At 43.2% G+C, this 21,170-nt stretch overlaps 10 protein-coding genes across 12 annotated transcripts in view; 5 read left to right on the top strand and 5 right to left on the bottom strand.

Annotated features, from left to right (window-relative positions):
- The window catches only part of LOC18009013 (heat shock 70 kDa protein 15), a 4,276-nt gene extending 3,005 nt beyond the window's left edge, over nt 1-1,271 (top strand). Inside the window, 5 exon segments of the mRNA XM_024156653.1 lie at nt 1-59; nt 159-305; nt 386-535; nt 631-761; nt 846-1,271. The exon segment at nt 1-59 is cut by the window's left edge and continues 174 nt beyond it. Of these exon segments, the coding sequence (XP_024012421.1) occupies nt 1-59; nt 159-305; nt 386-535; nt 631-761; nt 846-1,011 (653 nt within the window). The 3' untranslated portion in view covers nt 1,012-1,271.
- A 13-nt stretch (nt 1,272-1,284) lies between these two features.
- Nucleotides 1,285-3,094, bottom strand: LOC18007959 (methyltransferase-like protein 22). The gene is made up of 7 exons (XM_006389648.2): nt 2,614-3,094; nt 2,419-2,521; nt 2,236-2,286; nt 2,011-2,155; nt 1,794-1,932; nt 1,607-1,715; nt 1,285-1,525 (listed from the first exon to the last, which is right to left on the bottom strand). Exons 1-7 carry the CDS (start codon nt 2,923-2,925, stop codon nt 1,404-1,406), a joined length of 981 nt encoding a protein of 326 aa, XP_006389710.2. The 5' UTR covers nt 2,926-3,094; the 3' UTR covers nt 1,285-1,403.
- A 92-nt stretch (nt 3,095-3,186) lies between these two features.
- Nucleotides 3,187-5,379, bottom strand: LOC18008615 (IST1-like protein). Its single transcript, XM_006389649.2, has 7 exons — nt 5,205-5,379; nt 4,980-5,112; nt 4,458-4,561; nt 4,226-4,370; nt 3,963-4,118; nt 3,589-3,889; nt 3,187-3,470 (listed from the first exon to the last, which is right to left on the bottom strand). The coding sequence occupies exons 1-7, from the start codon at nt 5,243-5,245 to the stop codon at nt 3,223-3,225; spliced, it is 1,128 nt and encodes a 375-aa protein (XP_006389711.1). The 5' UTR covers nt 5,246-5,379; the 3' UTR covers nt 3,187-3,222.
- A 1,658-nt stretch (nt 5,380-7,037) lies between these two features.
- On the top strand, nt 7,038-8,425 carry LOC18008731 (mitochondrial arginine transporter BAC2). 2 transcript variants are annotated; one of them, XM_006389650.2, is made up of 3 exons: nt 7,038-7,139; nt 7,235-7,477; nt 7,581-8,425. In XM_006389650.2, the coding sequence occupies exons 1-3, from the start codon at nt 7,128-7,130 to the stop codon at nt 8,217-8,219; spliced, it is 894 nt and encodes a 297-aa protein (XP_006389712.2). In that variant the 5' UTR covers nt 7,038-7,127; the 3' UTR covers nt 8,220-8,425. The 2 variants fall into 2 exon arrangements, with proteins under 2 accessions (XP_006389712.2, XP_024012708.1); XM_024156940.1 differs by having other exon boundaries at nt 7,108-7,125.
- Nucleotides 8,394-12,130, bottom strand: LOC18007963 (ATP-dependent DNA helicase DDX11). Its single transcript, XM_006389651.2, has 9 exons — nt 12,007-12,130; nt 11,332-11,862; nt 11,176-11,264; nt 10,659-11,012; nt 10,146-10,448; nt 9,825-10,049; nt 9,511-9,732; nt 8,855-9,392; nt 8,394-8,748 (listed from the first exon to the last, which is right to left on the bottom strand). Exons 1-9 carry the CDS (start codon nt 12,128-12,130, stop codon nt 8,543-8,545), a joined length of 2,592 nt encoding a protein of 863 aa, XP_006389713.1. The 3' UTR covers nt 8,394-8,542.
- Nucleotides 12,131-12,380: 250 nt separating this feature from the next.
- LOC18008249 (la protein 2) lies at nt 12,381-14,719 on the top strand. Of its 2 annotated transcripts, none has more exons than XM_006389652.2 (11): nt 12,381-12,493; nt 12,578-12,656; nt 12,749-12,898; nt 12,987-13,129; nt 13,207-13,355; nt 13,442-13,525; nt 13,611-13,675; nt 13,741-13,994; nt 14,078-14,222; nt 14,311-14,368; nt 14,505-14,719. In XM_006389652.2, the coding sequence occupies exons 1-11, from the start codon at nt 12,449-12,451 to the stop codon at nt 14,563-14,565; spliced, it is 1,233 nt and encodes a 410-aa protein (XP_006389714.1). In that variant the 5' UTR covers nt 12,381-12,448; the 3' UTR covers nt 14,566-14,719. The 2 variants fall into 2 exon arrangements, with proteins under 2 accessions (XP_006389714.1, XP_024006234.1); XM_024150466.1 differs by having other exon boundaries at nt 13,442-13,495.
- Nucleotides 14,689-16,157, bottom strand: LOC18009322 (glyoxylate/hydroxypyruvate reductase A HPR2). Its single transcript, XM_006389653.2, has 2 exons — nt 15,680-16,157; nt 14,689-15,431 (listed from the first exon to the last, which is right to left on the bottom strand). The coding sequence occupies exons 1-2, from the start codon at nt 16,100-16,102 to the stop codon at nt 14,913-14,915; spliced, it is 942 nt and encodes a 313-aa protein (XP_006389715.1). The 5' UTR covers nt 16,103-16,157; the 3' UTR covers nt 14,689-14,912.
- Nucleotides 16,158-16,864: 707 nt separating this feature from the next.
- On the top strand, nt 16,865-18,934 carry LOC18009377 (rop guanine nucleotide exchange factor 12). The gene is made up of 7 exons (XM_006389655.2): nt 16,865-17,126; nt 17,209-17,325; nt 17,394-17,548; nt 17,625-17,699; nt 17,784-18,056; nt 18,130-18,456; nt 18,519-18,934. Exons 1-7 carry the CDS (start codon nt 16,865-16,867, stop codon nt 18,831-18,833), a joined length of 1,524 nt encoding a protein of 507 aa, XP_006389717.1. The 3' UTR covers nt 18,834-18,934.
- Nucleotides 18,935-19,052: 118 nt separating this feature from the next.
- Nucleotides 19,053-19,813, top strand: LOC18009399 (30S ribosomal protein S17, chloroplastic). Its single transcript, XM_006389656.2, has one exon. It carries the CDS (start codon nt 19,119-19,121, stop codon nt 19,569-19,571), a length of 453 nt encoding a protein of 150 aa, XP_006389718.1. The 5' UTR covers nt 19,053-19,118; the 3' UTR covers nt 19,572-19,813.
- Nucleotides 19,814-19,853: 40 nt separating this feature from the next.
- Nucleotides 19,854-21,170, bottom strand: part of LOC18009290 (homeobox-leucine zipper protein GLABRA 2) — a 4,241-nt gene continuing 2,924 nt past the window's right edge. Inside the window, 6 exon segments of the mRNA XM_006389658.2 lie at nt 19,854-20,394; nt 20,467-20,553; nt 20,642-20,823; nt 20,826-20,912; nt 21,004-21,133; nt 21,135-21,140. Coding sequence (XP_006389720.2) covers nt 20,014-20,394; nt 20,467-20,553; nt 20,642-20,823; nt 20,826-20,912; nt 21,004-21,133; nt 21,135-21,140 — 873 coding nt within the window. The 3' untranslated portion in view covers nt 19,854-20,013.

Here is a 21,170-nt window from a genome sequence, read left to right on the forward strand (position 1 = left end):
AGGAGACAAAGGACCGGAAGAATGCTGTTGAGTCCTATGTTTATGATATGCGAAACAAAGTGAGATTTCGTTTTTTTTTTCTCGTGTGTGTGGTTTTGGCATTGGGAGTATGCATTTATAAGGTTCAGAGTATGTGGCACTGACATATTTTTTTCCAGCTGAGCGACAAATACCAGGAATATATCACTGATTCAGAGAGGGAAGCATTCCTGGCGAGTCTGCAGGAAGTGGAAGATTGGTTGTATGAAGATGGGGAAGAAGAGACTAAAGGTGTTTATGTTGCAAAGCTCGAGGAGCTAAAGAAGGTACTACACATGATGGCACTTTATTGTGTTTGTTTTTTGGATGCTTGTTTTAACAGAGCTTGGTGACTGGTCTTTTGTAGGTGGGTGACCCTGTTGAAGAGCGTTACAAAGAGTCGCTGGAAAGAGGGTCGGTAATTGATCAGCTTAGTTACTGTATCAACAGCTACAGAGAGGCAGCTGTGTCTAATGATCCCAAGTTTGACCACATTGAATTGGCAGAGAAGCAGAAGGTAATAATTTGGCTCACCTCGAAAGCAGGACAAATGTGAAGATTCTCGTGAGAAAAAATGGTTGAATGTTTTTGATGTGTTGTGCAATAATGAAGGTTTTGAACGAGTGTGTGGAAGCAGAAGCATGGCTGCGGGAGAAGCAGCAGCAGCAGGACACGCTACCCAAGTATGCCACACCGGCTCTCTTGTCAGCTGACGTTACAAGCAAGGCGGAGGCATTGGACAAGTAAGCAAAGCTTTACATTTATTACTCCCAAGAGAAATGTTGAATGATATTATAGTGAATGAACCAGCTTTGAATGTTTGGCAGGTTTTGCAGGCCTGTAATGACCAAACCAAAGCCGGCGGCTAAAGCGGAGCCACCACAAGCCAAGGGAGGTGAGTCCGCGGATGATGGCAAGAGTGAGCCACAGCCACAGCCACCGGTCTCCGGCGAACCAATGGAGACAGAGAATCCCACCCAAGGTAGTGCCTGAATATACCACGAGAGAGAGATGGTGTTGTAACGATTTTGTTTTTACCTTAGTGGAACCTCTTTTTCTGGTTCCGCTATTATTTCCCGAAAGATTCTCTATATTTAATTTCTTCGTTTCGATAACAATATTTAGGAAGCAAATTTTTTTTTTTTGGTTCCTTGTGTTATTCTTTTCTAGAAAAAGTTGTTATTAAATGTAATGCGGTTTCGTTGAACTTTGTGAACTGGTTTTTATCAGACACTGGTTTGATTTAACCCTAAGGGTAACGAGTATTTGGTGATCATTCACTAGGGGGAGTGGGAGGAGCTTCATTATCAAATTCCTCAGGTTTCCTTGAAATCACGGTATTATCTTTTCTATAAATCAGTATTTCTATGACCACACACGTAGCGTTAAGCTACATATTTGATCTCCCAAAGCTCAACATCTTCACCTCTATCATAACCCTTGGTGTACTGAGGGATCTGTGTGACGTCGATGCGCTTGCCCACAAAACTCTTCTCCTCTTGCTCACCTATTCCATACCACTTATTTATTTTATTTTATCACATCTTTTTAACTTTTAACATTGGGAGCACAATGGGGATAATCTTACAAAGTTCATCTTCTTTGATGTAGCTTCTAAAGCAGGCGTAGCCATTGGCAACAACGTTGAGATCATCCAAGCTGAAGTTGTATCGTTTCTCCAATCCCAAATATAGCACCTGCCAATTCACAAATGTGTAACTGGTGGTTGCTTTAAGCCCTTAAAGTGAACAAGCAAAAGGCCATCCAAGTATTACCTTGTCACAACCGAATGACATCACTCTCTTTAACATGCTAAACAACGCTACGGTTAGATCATCGCTGTAGATCACATCTGCTGCAAAAATGAAGCTTGCACTTTTGACTTGTTCAAAGTCCTGCGAGCTCCAACGATACCTGAACATGATCACACGTCATGATATATATATATATATATATAGAAATCAAATAAAGAGCAAGAAGATGATTCATTACTTTTCTGGAACTCTGCAGTCACCATCAACAGGCCATTCGCTCATCCAGTTGAGCTCACGAACATTGACCACAGCTTGAGGGTTAAACAAGGATGAATTCATTTCCACGTTCCGAAGACAGTTGCCAAGAATTTCGTATCCATGATCTATTGTAGAAGACAAGGAAGAATGAGACTGAATTTGAGGGAGAAAAGAAGTATTGTATGTGAAGAGAATGAAGCAGCACCAGTAAGGAAAACTGCCTTGGCGACTCGTGCAAGCAATATACCGAGCAGGCCTGGAAAAGGAGAAAACAAACCAAGATAAGACATCGACTGAAGAGGCATTTGGTCAATTGAATCTCAAAGATGTAATGGCTCATGGGAATCCTAGAGATACAGCAGATAAGAGAGTAAGGAAAAGAAAAAACCTGTTCCAGAGCCGAGTTCCAGGCAGACAATGGAATTGAGTTGGGATGATGTGCACATCTTATGCAACACAAAATCTGATAAGACCAGTTGTGCTTTCCACACCTCAAGAGGCAGCGGTAGGCGTAAGCAAGCATGAAATTGCAAAAAAAAAAAAAAAAAAAAAAAGAAACCCAAAAGAGATGAGATGAGCTTACCTGAAGACCAACATCACGGAGCGTTGATGTGATACAATGCTGAATGGTGACAGTAAAGGAGTCAAGGAAAAGAAATCCAGGGGTCATGAGATGGAAACTCTTACTGGTTCGTCTAGGGAGAAGAAGATCACCATCTTTATCTACACTAATATGATCATTCGAGCTACCACCGAGACCGAGTGGGGAGGAGAAGGTGAAACGGGAAACAAAGGGTCCGTTAGTGGCGGGTGGGCAACCGAGATGAATCTCGCTCATCAAATGAATCTCTGAATCCTTCATTTCCTCCGAGATCAGTCTTTTAGGGTTACCCATTGATGGTTGGTTGTGAGGAAGAACGAAGAAGAAGAAGAAGAAAGTGGAATTCGTCGATTCTACGGATTTTATTTTATTTTAGGGCTCCCACAAGTTTTAATTACTGTAAGAGGTTAGAAAAAAGGCGCTAAATGTAGGATTAAAATGGCGGCAGCTTATAGGTTTACTACAAAGAAGGGAATAGTGGAATTCATTCATTCACAGACGACAATTTCGATTTCAGTTTCAATTTCTTCTAATCACAATCGCATCACTAATAATAACTGAAGAAGAAGGAGAAGAAGAAGAAGAAGAAGATCAATTCCGAGTGAGAGCATCTACGCGAGCGGCGACCTCATCAAAATCTGGGACGTTGGAGGGCTTAGGCTGCCACGACGCTGTTCGACGACTCATCCTCCTAACCCCCTCTCCGCCTGCATTCTCCATCGAGTCCGATCTCATGTTCTTACTTGTTTGTTTCACCGAATATTCAGGCGCATCTGGAGGCGGGTTCGCCAATCGCCGTCTCACTGATCTCGGCTTTGGTCTTCCCGCACTCGGCGAATCTGAGAGATCAGATGACAACATTACTTTCTATATAGATCTGTATCACTATAGTGCTTGCTTTCCAAATTTAGATGTTCTCTCTGTCTCTATAGCTATTCTGGGTTTTGACTAACTCACCAGTGTCGTCGTCCGCCATGAGTTGGGATTTGGTGATGTTGCTTTCCTGTTTCTCGATTTTGGGTTTGCTGTTGTAAGGCGCAGGCATGAATCGGTAGTAGAAAGGTTTGGTTTCGGGATCTTCCTCCGGGCCAGAGACGCAACTCTCGCTTGTACTCATGGAGTCGTCTTCGCTTCTTCTACTCATGGACTTGTTGTCGTCGTCATCGAAAGAGTCTTTTCTGCCATGAAACGAAATGCTGCTTGTGTTTTCTCCAGTATTGGCCTTTGTTTTTGGTTTCGGCGGCTCTTCAGTTTCCGTCTGCAAAAAACACAGAGGTATATATGAGTATGGCTCGGATGGTTCAATTTTATATTTAAATTTGACTCCTCACATGATGATGATGAAGAATTGTTGGTGGTGGTGTTGTGTAGAGCCTCTTTTCTAAAGACTTGGCATCCCATTTGATGGAGTATTCTCTGGCGATTTCCTGCAGCAGCTCTACCTTCATTTCCGTTGACGGGGGCTCTGCTTTGAATCTCTCTACAAACTGCCATGCATGGAGAGTCAGCAGCAGGTCAACTACAACTACAACTACAGTTGGTTGGTTATTATTTAGATTGTACATAGAGAATGTTTCAAAAGCATAATCATTACCTCAGGATTCACAAACTGTTCAAGTGAATTCCCGTATCTATCAGCAAATAAAGACCTGAGATCGCGAAGCTCTGGCACTTCCGAGACTCTAGCGGCCGCATATACGAGGGAGGAGATGGCCTCACGACACTCATCAGGGCATTTACTGCACAGAGTCCAAACAAGAAAGGGCTAATTAAGTAAAGGCAAAGGCAAAGAGGGGTCGTCTTAAGCCCCCTTTAATTTCACCTACCTGGATTTCTGTAAGAGAGACACATTGGATGCAACACAGATGCAGAATTGCTCCAACAGCTCGTAACAGGACAGCCTCCTTTTCTCCTCAATAAGCCCTTCTGCCTGTCACGCAAATTAATGGGAGATCAAACAAAGTTTATTGCACACGAGATAAGAGAAGCAGATGGTTTTTCTTAAGCAACAATTCTCTCTAGTCTGTTATAACCAGCTGGTGCCAGCATCACATATTAAATATATACAGCTTTTCTTTTTCCATTGCATCCATTTACTATACTAAAATAGAACCTAATCATCGTTGACCCTTGTTTTCTAAGAAAAGAAAGAAAGAAAAAAAAAAAACATGTATTTTGTGTTGGCTGCTTTCACGTTGGGACAAGCAATCAGATCCCCGCGACCCATTAAACGACAAGTCGATACAGGGCTTAAATTACGGGTCTAAAACTCCAATCATGAATTCAGAATTACATGTTGATTGACCGTGACATTAACAAACTATAAAAACGGGTAAAGCAAAAATTACCCTGCCATATGCATTGTAATCGAGGCTGTTCCTGAGAAGATCGACAATGTCGTTCTTCAGATATTTGCAAACAGAGTTTTTCTTCCTCTTTACCGTCTCTACTCTTGTTTTCGTTATCTTGACCAACGACTTGCTGAGGAAATTTTAAATGATGAATGCGCGCGATCAACAATACAAAACAACAAGATGGACAAAACCAAGAAAAGAAAAAAAGAAGACTTTTACCATTTCGTATAAAATTTGGGTTTAAACAGCCCATCAAACATTTTGCCTTTTGAAATTAACAGAGATTGGATTCTTCTTCTTTGTTTTTCCTGTTTTGTTTTCGTTATCTCTCTCTTTCTTGCAATAGAAAGAGGGATCTTTCTTGCAAGAGAAAGAGAGAGAGAGAGAAGAAATGCCGTCCTCCTTTTGTGAAATATGGCGTTTTTAGGGAAGAGAGGCTTTACTTATATAAGAGAGAGAGAGAGAGAGAGAGAGAGAGAGAGAGAGAGAGAGAGAGAGAGAGAAAGAGGAAAAAGATAGGAATGAAAAAGAAACGACCTTGGCTGGGTCTACATGAGATCTCAAGAAACGGACTGTGTTTCGCAAGAAAACCAAAGCAACCTGTGTCCCCGCCTTTATCGATCGGGATCTTGTAAAAGGGCAAATTAGCGCGCGCTTTGTGAGAGCTGCAAATCTCCAAAAACAGGGTGGAGAGAGGGAGTTGACCAGGGTTAGTTTCGGAATCTCATCGTTAATTATTTTACACTGCCTGTGTGTGTGTGTCTCTCTCTCTCTCTCAAGTGAGGAATCATCAGCCCTCATCATCACTGAATCAATGCTGATGGTATCTGATCATATAACCAACCATTGATTTGATTCAAACGATGTAGAAAAACACATGTCATCTCCCTTTCTTGACCCAAAAGAAACAAAACATGTCATCTCTTTTTGGATATAGCCAACCCAATTGGAAATTATATGGATTGGGCCCCATAATATAGCCAAGCCCATTTGATCGCGGCGATATACTGCTGTACTTATTATAAGAAGCAGCTCTGCATAAACTTCTCACCTGACCTCACTTCACATTATGCTAATATAAATTGGATAGAAAAGATATAATAACAACAACCGATTCAACAGTCGAGAGATATAGTAATAGTATCTAATATGCTGGTCTTATTTAGCAAACATAAAATTAATCATAATAATAATATGCTGGTCTGGCTAACATTCAGATTTCAGAAGAAGAAAGATGGGGGGAAGGTGAGTTCCCACAATTATACGTCTGTGTTTTTTGTTTTTAAGCTTGTTTCTACTCGTCTTCAACTTAAAGAGTTGCGTATGAGATGGAAGGAAAGTATTAGTATGTAAGCATCATATGTGATTATGTATAAAATGCTTAGCATCAGAAGGATCTGTATGTGAGGGTGAGTGATTGAGTTGAATGGGAAAAAAACAGACCCTTAAAGAGAAACTAAGAGCAAAGGCATCACAGAATGAATCTTTGGAGGGAGTGGGCTAAAGAAAAGAAGCAAGAAGTGAGAATCCCCCCCTGAGTTTTGGCTGTGTTATGAATGTTCTTTGTATCTTTTTTTTTTAGATTAAAAAAACATAAGTTTGTCATCTGGGAGAGAAGTAACCTGACGTCTCTCTCTCTCTTTCTATTCAACTTTCGCTTTCTTGTCCCTATATACATACATATAAACACATAAAAGATAGAGATGTTTGTCTACTCCACGTTTCTTCTTCTTGTGACATCTTTGCCTTTATATTTGTGATGATGTGCACTTTGTTCCTCATATACAGATTGCGTGCACTTCGTTCCTATACAGAATCCATTGGATTATCCATTAATCGTTTATTTAATTCTTCCGCAGTGGACAAATCATAAAAGAACCGAGAGCCATGAAAAGGCAGGTTATACAATAGTTTGAAATTCACTAGACATTTGGAATGTGAATTTGGATGGATTCAATTTCACTAATTTAATAGGAACCATCATTGTTTAGCTTATCACTCAACAGGTCAAAACAAGTATATTCCACTATTGTTTTTTTTTATTTAATTGAACGTGATCTTTATAAATAATTAAATGAAAAACAAAGAGAGAGGAAACGAGTTTTATTATGTAGGTGGCGGGAGTGGGTTGGGCGAGATGGTATGAAAAGGACGGTGTGGCTCAATCATCCTTAATTTGTTTCCCAAACACAGTCACAGATTTTTTTCCTTTTTTATTCACGTTTTCTTAATTATCAATCCGTTTTCAGGGAAAGATGGATTTCTGGCCGGAGTTCATGGCGAGCAGCTGGGGAAGGGAGTTCGTGGCCGGTGGATTCGGAGGCGTGGCAGGGATAATCTCCGGGTATCCACTGGACACGCTGAGAATTCGGCAGCAACAGAGCTCGAAATCGGGATCTGCCTTGACCATTCTCCGGCGGATGCTCGCCGTTGAGGGCCCAACGTCGCTCTACAGGGGCATGGCTGCGCCCTTGGCCTCCGTCACTTTTCAGGTTCCCTTCTTGATCACCTCTTTTGTTTGGTTGGTTGGTTGGTTGGTTAAGCAGATGATCAAATCTCTCATTCTTTTCTTTTTTTGTCTTTGTGTGTGTGCAGAATGCTATGGTATTCCAGATATATGCCATACTCTCTCGCTCCTTTGATTCCTCTGTTCCTCCGGAAGGGCCTCCTTCCTACAGAGGCGTTGCTCTTGGAGGGGTTGGCACTGGGGCTGTGCAGAGCCTGTTGCTTAGCCCCGTGGAGCTCATCAAGATTCGTCTTCAGCTGCAGCAATGCAAGAGTGGTCCAATCAGCTTGGCTAAGAGCATCCTCAGGAGACAAGGTCTAAAGGGGATATACAAAGGCCTCACCATTACGGTGCTCAGAGATGCTCCAGCTCACGGCCTCTACTTCTGGACCTATGAGTACGTACGAGAAAGGCTCCACCCCGGCTGCAGAAAGACTGGAGATGAGACCCTCAGGACCATGCTCGTCGCTGGGGGCCTTGCTGGTGTCGCCAGCTGGGTCGCTTGCTATCCTCTCGATGTTGTCAAGACCAGGCTGCAACAAGGTGGCCATGGGGCTTACGACGGCATTTCTGATTGTTTTCGCAAGAGCATCACTCAGGAAGGCTATGGGGTTCTCTGGCGTGGCCTCGGCACTGCAGTTGCCAGGGCCTTTGTGGTCAACGGTGCTATTTTTGCTGCTTACGAGGTTGCCTTGAGGTGTTTATTCACTCAATTGCCAGGAGAGTGATGATGCTGCTGCTGTTGCGCTGCCTCAAGAAACATATAAGTTGCTGCCTCAAGATTCATAAATATAATTGTTAGCACATACAAAAAAAAGTTTAGTTGGATTTGGATTGCATGGTCAAACAAATCTGAGTCGCAGAAACCACCCCCGTCTGTGATAAAACAGTTGGGACGTTTGAAAACCCAGAAAAACAGATTAAATGAAATTCTTTTGCTATATGCCTTTTTCTCTTTCCACTTTGTTTTGATACCCAAAAAAAAAGAGTGCCAAGGATCTATTCCAACATAGATGATGCTTCACTCTTTTCTCTAATGCTGATTGGCTTTTTAGTTAACATTTTTATGTTTGAAGAATTGGTGCAACATTCTGTGAACGTCTCCATAGCCTTTGGTGGAATAAATAAGACGATCTTTGATCCACTTTGGGAGCTTGCTGGATGGGTGAGATGTTCTTTTTGAAGCAGGATCATTGGAGTATCGAGCATCTACCAGTAGAATGGCTGCATAGTCCTTTACGTGCCTGATTGCTCTACCTGAAAATCAAAAGCAGGGAAGAACAATTTTTTGGTCTCAGTCCAAAACTCACAGATATGCTAAAAACACTAACAGCGAAATTAAGAAACCCAAACAAAAACTCACCGATTGATTGGTTAACTGCTTTCATACACAGATTTTCATAGTATTCTTTCCCTCTCCGTTTGCAGCTCTTTAATACGCCAAACCCTTCTTGCACATCTCCACTGTAGTAAGAATCGTCAACCAAACCCAGACAAGGTTTTGCGGATCCTGAATCTCCAAGACCTTCTATATGCTTTATTCTCTCCAACAATTCAATCTCAGACGGGCTGGGATACGGCAGACCAACCATCACAACACACCGACACATGCTGTCGCTGAAGTTGATTCCTTCTGACACCTTCCCACCAACCACAGCTAGCATTATTGCCCCTCTTTCGCTTTCTATTGTTTCTTTATAGTCTCTGAGAACAGCTTCTACTTCAGTGTTTCTTCTGGGTTCTCTGAACACACGCTTCTTCTTCATTATTCTTCTGAGTATCCCCGAGTTACTCCACGCTGTGTGCACCTGTGTTTCATACTCAAAAGAGGAGAAAAAGACGATAACTCCTTCAGGAACCACTGCCACCAGGTTACTCATTAGCAGTCCTAACTCCTGTATCTGCCAACCAGTCCCACACAGTCAAATACAAAGGTTACACTCACTACTCTTTCTAAATCTAATTAAGGTTAGAGGAATAAAAAAAAGTTAGAAAACGAGTGCCATTTGGATCACCCACCATTTCAGTTGAGCTTCTTGAACTGTGGCTAAAGTCAAAAGACTGTCCAGTCGGACCATGTGAAATTGCGATTGGCATTATACTCTCAGGGGGAACAATGTGACTACATGAGAAGAACTGCAGCTGATTTGATGGTAGCCATGGAAAGAGTCGTTCCCTTGTCTCTTCTATAGGTTGAAGAGTCCCACCAGCCAATACGACAGCATGAGCTTCATCCACCACCTACAAATTGGTTGGATAAACTTTTACATTGTTGAATTGCCGAAACTGTTACAGACTCGGAAAAAAAGGAAGACATTTATGCAATGGCCAACCTCCGAAAATAACTTTGCTCCAGTGAGCATGACATATTTAATGTACCCTCCTTGTTGGCCAGAGGTAGACGAAGTCCTCTTTGAGATTATTATCCGCCCATCACCATTGTTATGAGTGAGTGCTACCAACATATCAAACAACGCTCTAAAACTTGTTAACTTGCTCATTTCATGGGCCACTGGATCTTTCTTAAACATAGCAACTCTCTCTCCATATCCACTGACCTGGACACAAATTTGAATATTGAAGGTGAGAAAAAGGAAATGTACAGGAGAAAAGACTCAAGCAAGCGAAGGGCTATATACTATGAACCGCTTCACCTTATGAATGATATTGCTTTCCTTTATATAGGCGAGTAACTTGACCAAATTGATATTGTCTATATTTAGAGAGAATAAAAAGTCATATATTGCCATCGAGCAACCACCAGAAGGCTTGCTTTTAGAGTGATTTCCTGTATCAAGCCCATTATTTACGGTGTTCAGGATCCTGTCACTGGCAATAGGTTTGAGGAGAGCTCGGATGAGAATCAACAGAGTTTGGATATATCTACGGTTTCCAGCTCCCAATAGATTCTGGAATCTTCCCAGATAATGTTCTATGCTGCAATGTACATCCTCCAACTGCAATACAAATCGATTAAAAACCGTGACTCCACCCTGTGTGTCAGTTGTTATCTAAATTCTGTGTACTGAAGTATCAGCAAAGCAGCTACGACAGAAACCTATTTAGACAGAAAGTTGAGTATGGCTGACACAGAGGACTCACTAGCAATGCAAAAGTCCATCCAAACCACACAGGAACTTTAAACGCAGACGAAGCTGACAGCTTACCTGTGACACTGTTATTTTTGCATCGTGCATGCTGAGAAGAGTGTCAGCCAAATTGTGAGCCTCGTCTATGATGACAACATTGTTTTTCAAGTTTAGGCCAAGAGATTCCCGTGACGACTTTGATAGAAGAGACTGATACGGAAGGATAACAAGATCAGCTGCCGGGGCCATTCTTCTTGAACCATAGTATGGACAAGTTTTCATCTCCCGTCCAAGTTGAACAAGATCCTCAATGTCCATGGCTTCTTGTTGAAAAACCTCAGCCTTGAATTCTCTCTGTAGTGTATTTTTTCTAAGCATTGGGCATCTGCAAGATGCTTTGGTTCGTCCTACCCTTACAGTTGTACCTAAATTCTGAAATGGTCAAGCTTCCATAAGTTAGCAAACAGCCGACTGAAAAAAAAAATGACCGTGCATAACGATAACAACAAGCAAATATTCGTTTATGTAAGAAGCCTCCATTCAGAACTCAGCCGCTTTTATAGATAAATCCATTAACCAAGTTGATAATGTGTACCTTCTTTTTGGAGACTTGAGATTTCTTCTTCTTTTGCAAATCCAAGCACCTCTCGTTGATCCGGACCACATTCCCAAGCTTAAGAACATCTGTACATGACCTCTGAAACTGTAAGTAACAGGCAAACGTTGAAAGAACAAGAAGGAGAAATAGTACCTTCGTTTATGCACATGTTATTTCGCGAGCCTAGACATACAACTCTGAGATTTTTGGCAAAGACAGTCTTCCTCAGCTCCTTGACAAATTGAGAAAGCTGTGAATGTGTTCGGCTGCAAAAGAAAACCTTGAGTCCTCCTTCTTCGTTTTCCGTTTCATCTTCGTCATCATCCTCGGATGAGCTGTCAAAAACTCCAGCGGGTTTTCTCTTTGAAGATGATTCATCTTGGCTTTCGTATTCTTCCAACAAGAATTCTTGATCGCTTAAGTCATCCTCCTCGTGTTTCTTCACAGAGACTTGCACTTGCGAGAAAACTTCCTTGGCATGTTTCCTGAGCCGAAATGGGGATGTGCTGCTGTTTTTGATGGTCTTGTCAGAATGATTTTCATTGACAGCAAAATTTCTCATCCAATCGGGCTCGTCGTAGGAGAATTCCTCAACAGCCTTGTCGGATCCTGATTTTCCTTTCTCCTTGCGGTCAATTAGCCACTGTAGGGCACTGCAGATGATGCTTAGAGATTTTCCAGTGCCTGACACATCAAAACCATAAGAGAGGGGTATACTTATACTACTAGATTGATCGATTGAATGTAGAAAACTGATCCAATGTCGAGAACGTCCAGGTTAAAAACATTCCTCTGGAGCTAGACAGGAAGAAGCGAAGCGTACCGTACCAGTGGGGCTTTCGAGCATGGAAACGCCACCCTTGTCCAGAAACTGATAGAGCGCATTCATGAAATCGACTTGGATCGAGTACGGCTTGTACGGAAACGCCGAGAATTCTTGTTTTTCCGTCATCTCTCTCCCTCTCGATCGATAGTGTTCTCTTCACAGTCACAAAGGACAAGGCGGGCTCCCTTCTTCCAATTTGCCGCCGATTTCTAAGAAAGATAGAGCCTGTTTGGACGCGGGGCTAATAATAATTTGATGGCGGCAATATTTAGCCCACAAGAGTTTAAGCCCATTATTAGGATGGGCCTATTGTAGTTGGACCTCTATATACGAAATATAAAATCCAACCCGTCATTATTTGGATGGGCCTATCGTAGTCGCCTTGAATAGCTCTTCCCCCTTTCTCAACTTTCTGTCCCCTTCCTCTTCCAAATTCCCTCTTCAATGGCCTCCTTCAACGACGAAACCGCCAACAAGTTGATTACCCAGGTATTTTCTGGATTTTATGTTTTGTTCATCTCTAATTACCCACTATTTTGTTCCTCAACAAGGTTTTTCTGTCTGGTTAAAAAGGTGGAGTTTTACTTCAGTGACAGTAATCTACCCAGAGACGATTTCCTCAGAAAGGAAGTCACCAAGAGCAAAGATGGCCGTATCCCATATTATTATAATATAATGCACACACAAAACTATATATAATTTTTGTTTTTCCTTGATCGTCGTCATTGATATCGAAAAATTTAGTGGTTAGTCTGCCTCTGGTTTGTTCCTTCTCTCGTATGAGGAATCTCCTTGGGCTCGGTAACATCAGACGCGAAGACATCCCTAAGAGAATAGTTGAGGGAGTAGCTAATCTCTTGCGGACTTCTGATTTTCTTAAAGTCTCCGCCAATGGTACTCTTTTTTTTCTCTCTTTGGTTTACCAGCCTTATGAATTATGATGACAATTTCCTTGTTAATCAAAAAATAAAAAAAAACCAAGGTCTAAGGATCGGGAGAGGAACAAAACTCTCCAAGCCGGAGGAGGTGCTTGAACAAGTCCACAGAAGAACCGTTGCGGCATCTCCTTTTGAGTACAGCATAAAGATGGAGGATGTGGCATCTTTCTTCTCCCAATATGCCAAGGTTCTTCCTCATATGCCTCTTATGATGTCGTCGAAAATAGCTTTATGAATGCTCTCGTTTGAATTTGTGTTGTTCAGGTGAACAGTGTGAGGCTACCTCACCACATCGGAGATAAGCGACACTTTTCTGGCACTGCTTTGATTGAATTCTCGTCTGAACAAGACGCTGAAGCTATTTTGAGGCAGACCTTGGTCTATGCCGGCGCTGATTTAGTATTAATACCAAAGTAAGTAAGGAAGCAAATGGTTTGTTCCAAACATGAAACATGACTAGCAGATTGACATGACCTGGCTGTTTCCGGTTGGTATGCAGGATTGATTTTGACCGTCGAAGAGAGACTGCGATCAAGACACTCGGAAAATCAGGGTCAAGTCTTACTGATTCCTCCCACAACGAGTCAGTCTGTTGTTTGTTTCTGTCTATCAAAACGTTTTTTTATTCAAAAAAGCAGGTTGGCTCATATATGTATATATTGCTACAGATTCCGCAGAGGTCACGTTGTCCAATTTACACTGAAAAGAATAGCCAACGGAGTAATAAATAAAGGTACTTTCTCGTTTCTCAAGACTTGATCTCTAAACATTTTGAGCTGCAACTTTTCTGGGTTGCAGAGAAACCCAAGAGTCTGGAAAATGAAATCAGAGGGAAGGAAGATATGGCAGGCAATGCTGAGAAACTGCAAGGAAAGGATAAAAAGAAGGAAAGCAGAGATTTGGTGGCGGATAATTCATGTGCTAGCTTGTGCACAGAGAGCGGAGAGAAGGTAGACAAGGCTGATCAACTTGTCGTTCCCCCGTCGGTTAACAGCGATTCTGTTGGCCCTGAGGTTCTCAAGGATGTTTTTCAAAGATTTGGCAGCGTTAAGGTAACACTTGCAAACTTTTTCCAGGACATCCCCTAAAAAGTGATTGTTGAGCAGCAATCATTCTATTTCTGTGCTTTGTGCAGCACATAGAATGCTCTGGTGGATTGGATTCGGGTTACGTATGTTTCATAGATTCAGAAACAGCTATGAAAGCTCGTGCGGCGGCACAGTTTGTTGGAGGTTTAGTTGTGAAGAATAAATTCTCAGTTGCCCTGGAAGCAGTGAATGGTAAGTTGGCAATTCCCTGTTATACTAGAGTGCAAAAAATGGAGTTAAACGTATAAACGTTGGAAAAATGATATACTAATGCCTTCAGGTGAGATGGAGAGGGAGGTGTGGAAAAGACTATCATCAGCTGAGCGGGAAGGAGGAGGGTAATGACATCAAACCAAACTTTATCTTTTTCATTGCAGAGAATATGCTTGGGATTCAATTCATTATTTAGTCAAATGCAGTACTCATTGGTCGTTTTCCAACCTAACTCCAATATGCTTTGTTTACGTGCATCAGGAAAGAAGAAGATGACAAGAAGGAGAAAACCAAAGCCAAGAAGGCTGGAAAGGAGCCCTAATTACATAGGACATAGGACATAAAATCTGCTAAGGTTTGCTCTTTGCTGGATGCACCACATAGGACATAATCTATATTTTTTTTTTAGGTTCAGATGATTCTCTCTACAAAACATTTTTTTTAGCTTCACTTGAAAACCAACATTAATGTCGTCTATAAGTAGTATATTTCTGGGATTAGATCGCTATCATATTTTTGTCCCCAAGTGTCACACTTGTATTCTACTCCAATACTTTGGGAAAAGAAACATAAGAAATAGAGACATGAAACAGAGAGCATCCCCTCTAGTGTTTAAATCCATTAGTTGCCTATTTTATTTATCCAAACATAAAAGGCCTTGAAAATCACTCAGACCACCGGAGTCAGAAGTGATCTACCAGAAAAGTGGGCTTCCAAGTTACCCACCACAAGATCGGCCATGGCATTCCGTGTCTCCACAGTGCCACTCCCAACGTGAGGGAGCAGAACCACATTATCAAGGGCAAAGAGCTCCTCGGGCACGTGTGGCTCCTGCTCAAACACGTCCAGCGCAGCCCCACCTAGGCGGCCTTGTGTTAGAGCTTTCACAAGCTCTTGCTCATCAACATGTGGTCCACGCCCTATGTTTATCAGCACACCCTTTGCTCCCAATGCATCCATCACCTGCCGATTCACAATGTGTCTGGTCTCGTCCGTCAATGGGCATGCCACCACGAGGATGTCTGAGTTTTCAGCAAGCTCAACCACCGTTGGATAATACTTGTAGCCTACATCAGGCTTCACTGTTCTTGAGTAGTAATTGATAGGGCAGCTAAAGGCTTCAGCCCTCTTTGCGATGGCAGTCCCAATCCTACCTAGACCAATGATGCCCACGGACTTTCCACTAAACTGAATCAATCAATCAGCAGAAGAAGAAAAATCTTCAGTTCTCGGCGTGCAGAAATAAAAAGAAGATGAAAGTTACGCAGAGGGAATTCTGAGACTAGCCCCAGCTTTAACACAGAAAGTGCATTAGAAAAAGTAAGTCTAATTAGACCTCACGATCATCACTTTTTCCATAAAAAAAACGATTACTGACTATTTCCAATCACAAGGCATACGATTTGCAAGCAAGGACTTTCAACAGAGGAAAAGACCTTAGTAGTGAGCTGGAAATCACCGGTCTTCCATTTGCCCCTCCTCACATAGCGATCACACTCACACAAGCGTCGGAGGAGAGCCAGGATAAGCCCAATCGCGAGATCTGCGACGTCTTCGGTGAGAACGTCGGGAGTGTTGGTGACGCGGATCCCTTTTTCCTTGCATTTCCCCAAATCGATCTTGTCCAGGCCGACGCTGAAGCTGGAGACAATCTCAAGCTTGGGAAGATCATTGATGAGTTGAGCATCAGCGCCGGCAGAAGCATTCCCAACGACGGCGCGGATGGAGTTCCGATGAGTTTCCAGAAGGACTGATTTCTCCGGACAAGTCCAGAAACGAACAAGGTTGAAGCGCTTCTGAAGCTCGTCCTCCAGGTAGGTGGACATGGGGCACATCATCAGGACTCCGATTGATTCCATCTCTCTCTCTTTCTCTCTAGTTTCTCCAAGCGCAGAGACAGAAGTGAGTGAGTGGTGGGTATTAACTATTAGCAGAGGAGAGATAAACATGGGCCGATATCATATGGGCCAATACTCGAAATGGCCCATTTTATGACCTTTTCCCAGTTTCTTCTTCATCTAATCACATGTATATACGTACGTAATTAGCGACTGCTGTGTCGGCCAAAAACCATTGTTGTTTTTTTTTTAATTTATAGACAACAATGCACGTTTGAAACTCATACAAATTTTGAATTCATGAACTTAAAAAAGAACACAATGTATGTAAATGGAACCGTAGCAGATTCCCAGTTGACATTGCATGTTTAGAGCATCTAGTGAAATGGATAGGTAAAGTAAAGTAAATCACACAATCCTAATTACATGATTTTCAGCAACAAGTTATTCTAACTGTTATCTATCTCTAATTATCAAATCCTAATTAATCATTAGTTATAAATAATTAACAGGTGTGGTCTGGTCTAAAACATGCGCCCCACGTTGTCTCCTTCAAATCCATTGCCTTCCCCACAATTTTCTCTGCCAAAATCTGTGTAACAATTATAATCCCCTTTATTGTTTTGCCGCTCAATTAGCTTCTTGGTAAATCCTCCTCCTCCCCTCCATTTTTTGTATTTTCTCTTTCTTTTTCGTGTCGCAGGTCTCAAGAGAGGCTCTCTCTGGCCTTTCAATCCTCTCTTTTCTGTTCCTCTCCTCCCTAATTATCTCGTGCGATCAGGAATGGTTCGTGCATCAGAGCAAGAGCAGGAAAGCTATAGGAGCAGGCTCTTCAATTTCAAATGGAGGAACAACGACAACAATGCAGGGAAACAGGCCAAGAGTATCAGCGTCGAATCCGGTTTGGATGAGGCTGCCACCGGATCTCAGGAGGCTGAACCGTTGACCATAATCCATCCTAACAAGGCCCCGCCGCTTTCAAGATCAGCTGCGGATGAAGCAGCGCTCGCCGCCGCACAGGCTAGAGAGAAACAGCTTCTGGCAGGCATGTTTCTCTTCTCTTTCCTTTCGACATTGGACATCATTTTCTCCTGCTTTCTTATCTAGCTGGCTTGCGATGACGTCAGACATGGAGCAGATGAAAGAGCGCTTCTCCAAGCTGTTGCTGGGAGAGGACAATTCCGGTGGAGGCAAAGGAGTCTCCTCTGCTCTCGCCCTCTCAAACGCAATCACAAACCTTGCAGGTAGGATTTTCTGGATGTAGCATCTTGTTATACATTAACCACCAAATATGATACTGTGTTGTTGGTAGCTTCTGTGTTCGGAGAGCAACGGCGTTTGGAGCCAATGCCTGCAGAGAGGAGAGCAAGATGGAGAAGAGAGATAGATTGGCTTCTCGCTGTGACGGACTACGTCGTTGAGTTTGCTCCATCTCAACAAAAAAACAAAGATGGAACCAATATGGAGGTTATTACCTGTCTCACTGCTGCGATTCATTTGGTAACATCCCATATTATTTATTGGTCTTAAAAAAAAATAACAGATAATGACCACACGCCAACGTACTGACCTCCACATGAACATCCCCGCCTTAAAGAAACTGGACGCCATGCTCATTGTAAGACCTCTTTCTCCTCAAGTAGAGTTCATTGGCAACAAAAGGATGCCTGATTTGGTTTTTCTTTTTTCTTTTTCTGCCTAGGATTGTCTAGAAAAATTCAAGGACCAAAGCGAGTTCAGCTATGTTTCAAAAGACTCGCCTGATTCGGAGAACGCAAACGCTAAGAGAAATGACGACAAATGGTGGATTCCGACAGTCAAAGTTCCGCCAGATGGTCTATCAGAAGCTTCTAGAAGGTTCTTGCAGTACCAGAAAGATTGTGTAAACCAGGTTCTAAAGGCAGCCATGGCCATAAACGCACAGGTTTTGTTCGAGATGGAGATCCCTGAGAGCTACATCGACTCTCTCCCCAAGGTAAGTAGACAACTGGTGATATACGAGTCTGGAGTTGAAAGAATGGAGCAACTCACAGGTGTTTATAATGCAGAATGGGAGGGCAAGTCTCGGGGATCAGATGTACAGGAACATAACGGTGGACTGGTTCGACCCGGACCAGTTCCTGAGCACCATGGACATGTCATCGGAGCACAAGATCGTCGACCTCAAAAACAGAATCGAGGCATCAATTGTCATATGGAAACGTAAAATGGTTCACAAAGACAGCAAATCAGCGGCCCCGTGGGCTTCCGGCGTCAGCCTCGAGAAGCGAGAGGTCTTCGAAGAACGAGCTGAGACCATTTTGCTCATCCTCAAGCAAAGATACCCTGGGATTTCACAGTCTTCACTCGACATCAGCAAGATCCAGTTCAACAAGGTAATAATAAATTTCCAATTCTATGGTTCTCCATGACCTTACTTAATTTTCGAAAACCACAGGACGTGGGTCAAGCGGTGCTGGAGAGCTACTCGAGAATACTGGAGAGCTTGGCGTACACAGTAATGTCGAGAATCGATGACGTTCTAGAGGCAGATCGAGCGGGGAACAAGAGGAGCACGCCGAGGGAAACAGAGGACGAGACGCTGGTTGGGAGCATGACGCTGTCGGATTTCATGGGATGGGACTTGGATCAGTCGAAGAAGGATACGTCAGACGATCTGTTGGTGAAGGAGAAGCTAAGCGTCGTCACGACCAAGAAGACGTCATACCTTGAAACCTTAGGCGGCGTCAGGAGTCCAACGGCGCGGCATTGATTCGGATTAGGGGGCGAGAGAGACGAGAGAGATTGATTGATTGATTGATTGATTGATTGATTGATTGATTGATTGATTGATTGATTGATTATTAGGAGGAATTCAAATATGAAAAAAGAGCTTTGTAATTCGCTTTCAATTCTTTTGTAAAAGATTCGGCCCAATTTATTTTAAAAGCCCATTTACCAAGGATAAGCAGAGCTCACCTCTCCATGTACAATGTACAGTATATGAAATATACATACATATTCGGGTCGGGGCCTTATCTTCTCGAGGGGGATAACGATGGCGTCCCTAACCTCATCTCTGCAAGCTCTGAAGCTTTCGTCTCCGTTCGCCCATGGCTCCACTCCACTCTCTTCTCTCTCTAAGCCCAATTTCTTCGCGAACCCTCCAAGGCCCGCTTTGGTTCCGGTCATCAGAGCCATGAAAACGATGCAGGGGCGCGTGGTGTGCGCAACCAACGACAAGACCGTGGCGGTGGAGGTGGTGAGGCTGGCTCCGCATCCCAAGTACAAGAGGCGCGTGAGGAAGAAGAAGAAGTACCAAGCGCATGACCCGGATAATCAGTTCAAGGTGGGAGACGTTGTGAGGCTAGAGAAGAGCAGACCCATCAGTAAGACTAAATCATTCGTGGCGCTTCCCGTCGTCACAAGGAGCGGCAGGAAAGCGGAAGTCGGAGGAGAATCTGGGAACGACCTTGGCATTCCCTTAGAATCTCAGCAGCCGGTGGTGTAGAGGAGATTGCGACTCACTCAGTGTATTTTCTTTTCTTGTTCTCCATTTCGGATGTTTGTTGTGTATTGCAGAGGATTGTAATTCTATCTGTTTATGGAATGTGTTTTCTGCTTTTATTGCTTTCGTATACGAATTGCTTGGTGTGTTTGTGGAATTTAGTGCCGTGGTGATGTTCCTGCTGGTAACTGGTAAGGTCTTGTATTCTGATCAAAGTAATGTATCTAAATCAGGGGTTGTGTATTGGTGTTCATCTGATCCGAATAATTGTTTTGGTTAAGTTACTGTGTCTTCGGTTCTTATGAATGATTGCAGAAGAGATTGAGTGGCTTGTTTTTGTACAAAACTTAATGCACTGCTATACATTATGATATACTTATATATAGGTAAGGTAACATCATCATCATCATCATCATCATCACAAGAGTGAGTGACACCTCTGCCATCAACAGTCTTCGATTTGCAGGCTTCTCTTAATGTTGTGCAGGGTGACAGAGACGAGGTTTGTGACGGATTCCACGGACTCCATATTCAGCTTTGCTGCTGGAGAAGGGTTGATGAGCGTTTGGAGGGCGAGTGTGAGCAGAGACCCTCCTTGGGTGTTTCTGTCCTCTCGTGTGGACGTGATTACCAGTGGTCTTGATTCTACTCCATCGGGTATGATTGAGAATCCAGAGGGAAGGATTTGGATGTTGCTTGGATCATGTCCTGCAATCACCAGCTGTGTCGTGTTTATATCTACAGGAGCGTATACGACCACCGACTCATATGAGTTTGTACAGCTGTCCTGCAGCACCCATATGCTCTTTTCTCTCGATTTCACTGTCTGCAATTTGGAGGGGAGGATTAGAAAATCCAGACTTTTGGACACTGAATTGACAAAGCAAAAAAAAAAAACCTGGATAGACACCGAGTTGCCTCTGTCTTGTCCCTTGGATAAGCTTGCAATAGACTGAACATGAGCTCCGCTTGACAAAGTATCCCACTGATGATATATATATATATAAAGTTTAGATGTATGAGTGGAAACCCGGTTTTGTTGGTTGTGTGCAAGAGTGGGTTTGAGAAGGTACCTCATGGCGACGAGCTTCATCTCTAAAGAAATCGAAGAGAAGAGTGGGAGAAACAGGTAACCAGAGGGAGGAAGAAGCGCAGACGATGACTCCGGTGGGCTCGCCAGGATCATGGAGGTTCTTCCTGGAAGAAACCCTCATGTCCTGTCCAGTTTTGGTGGTGATTTTGGTCCATTGATGTAGCTTGATGCAGCAATGGCGCGGTAGAAGCTTTGTGTCATCCTCTGCGCCATCTTCAGCACGCTCTTTCTCCCGGCCAGTGTTGTAACCCCTGAGATGAGGAATGGGGTTAGGTTATAAGGAGGAGTGAAAAAGAAGAAAAGAGAGAGAGAGAGAGAGAGAGAGAGAGTAAATGGACGGACCGAGAGAGTCCTTGGTGGGGACGTTGGTAGCCATGAAGAAGACGAGGCGTTCGCACTGGAGCTGGAGGGTGGCGACCCAGTGTCGAGCCCCAAAGGCCAAACCGGTGTTGACACAGGATCGGAATATAGGCTTGAACCTTGAATGCATGAAAGTCGAGGTGCTCGAC

This window comes from Eutrema salsugineum, unplaced genomic scaffold, assembly GCF_000478725.1.
Source record: "Eutrema salsugineum unplaced genomic scaffold, Eutsalg1_0 scaffold_9, whole genome shotgun sequence".
Taxonomy (NCBI): domain Eukaryota; kingdom Viridiplantae; phylum Streptophyta; class Magnoliopsida; order Brassicales; family Brassicaceae; genus Eutrema; species Eutrema salsugineum.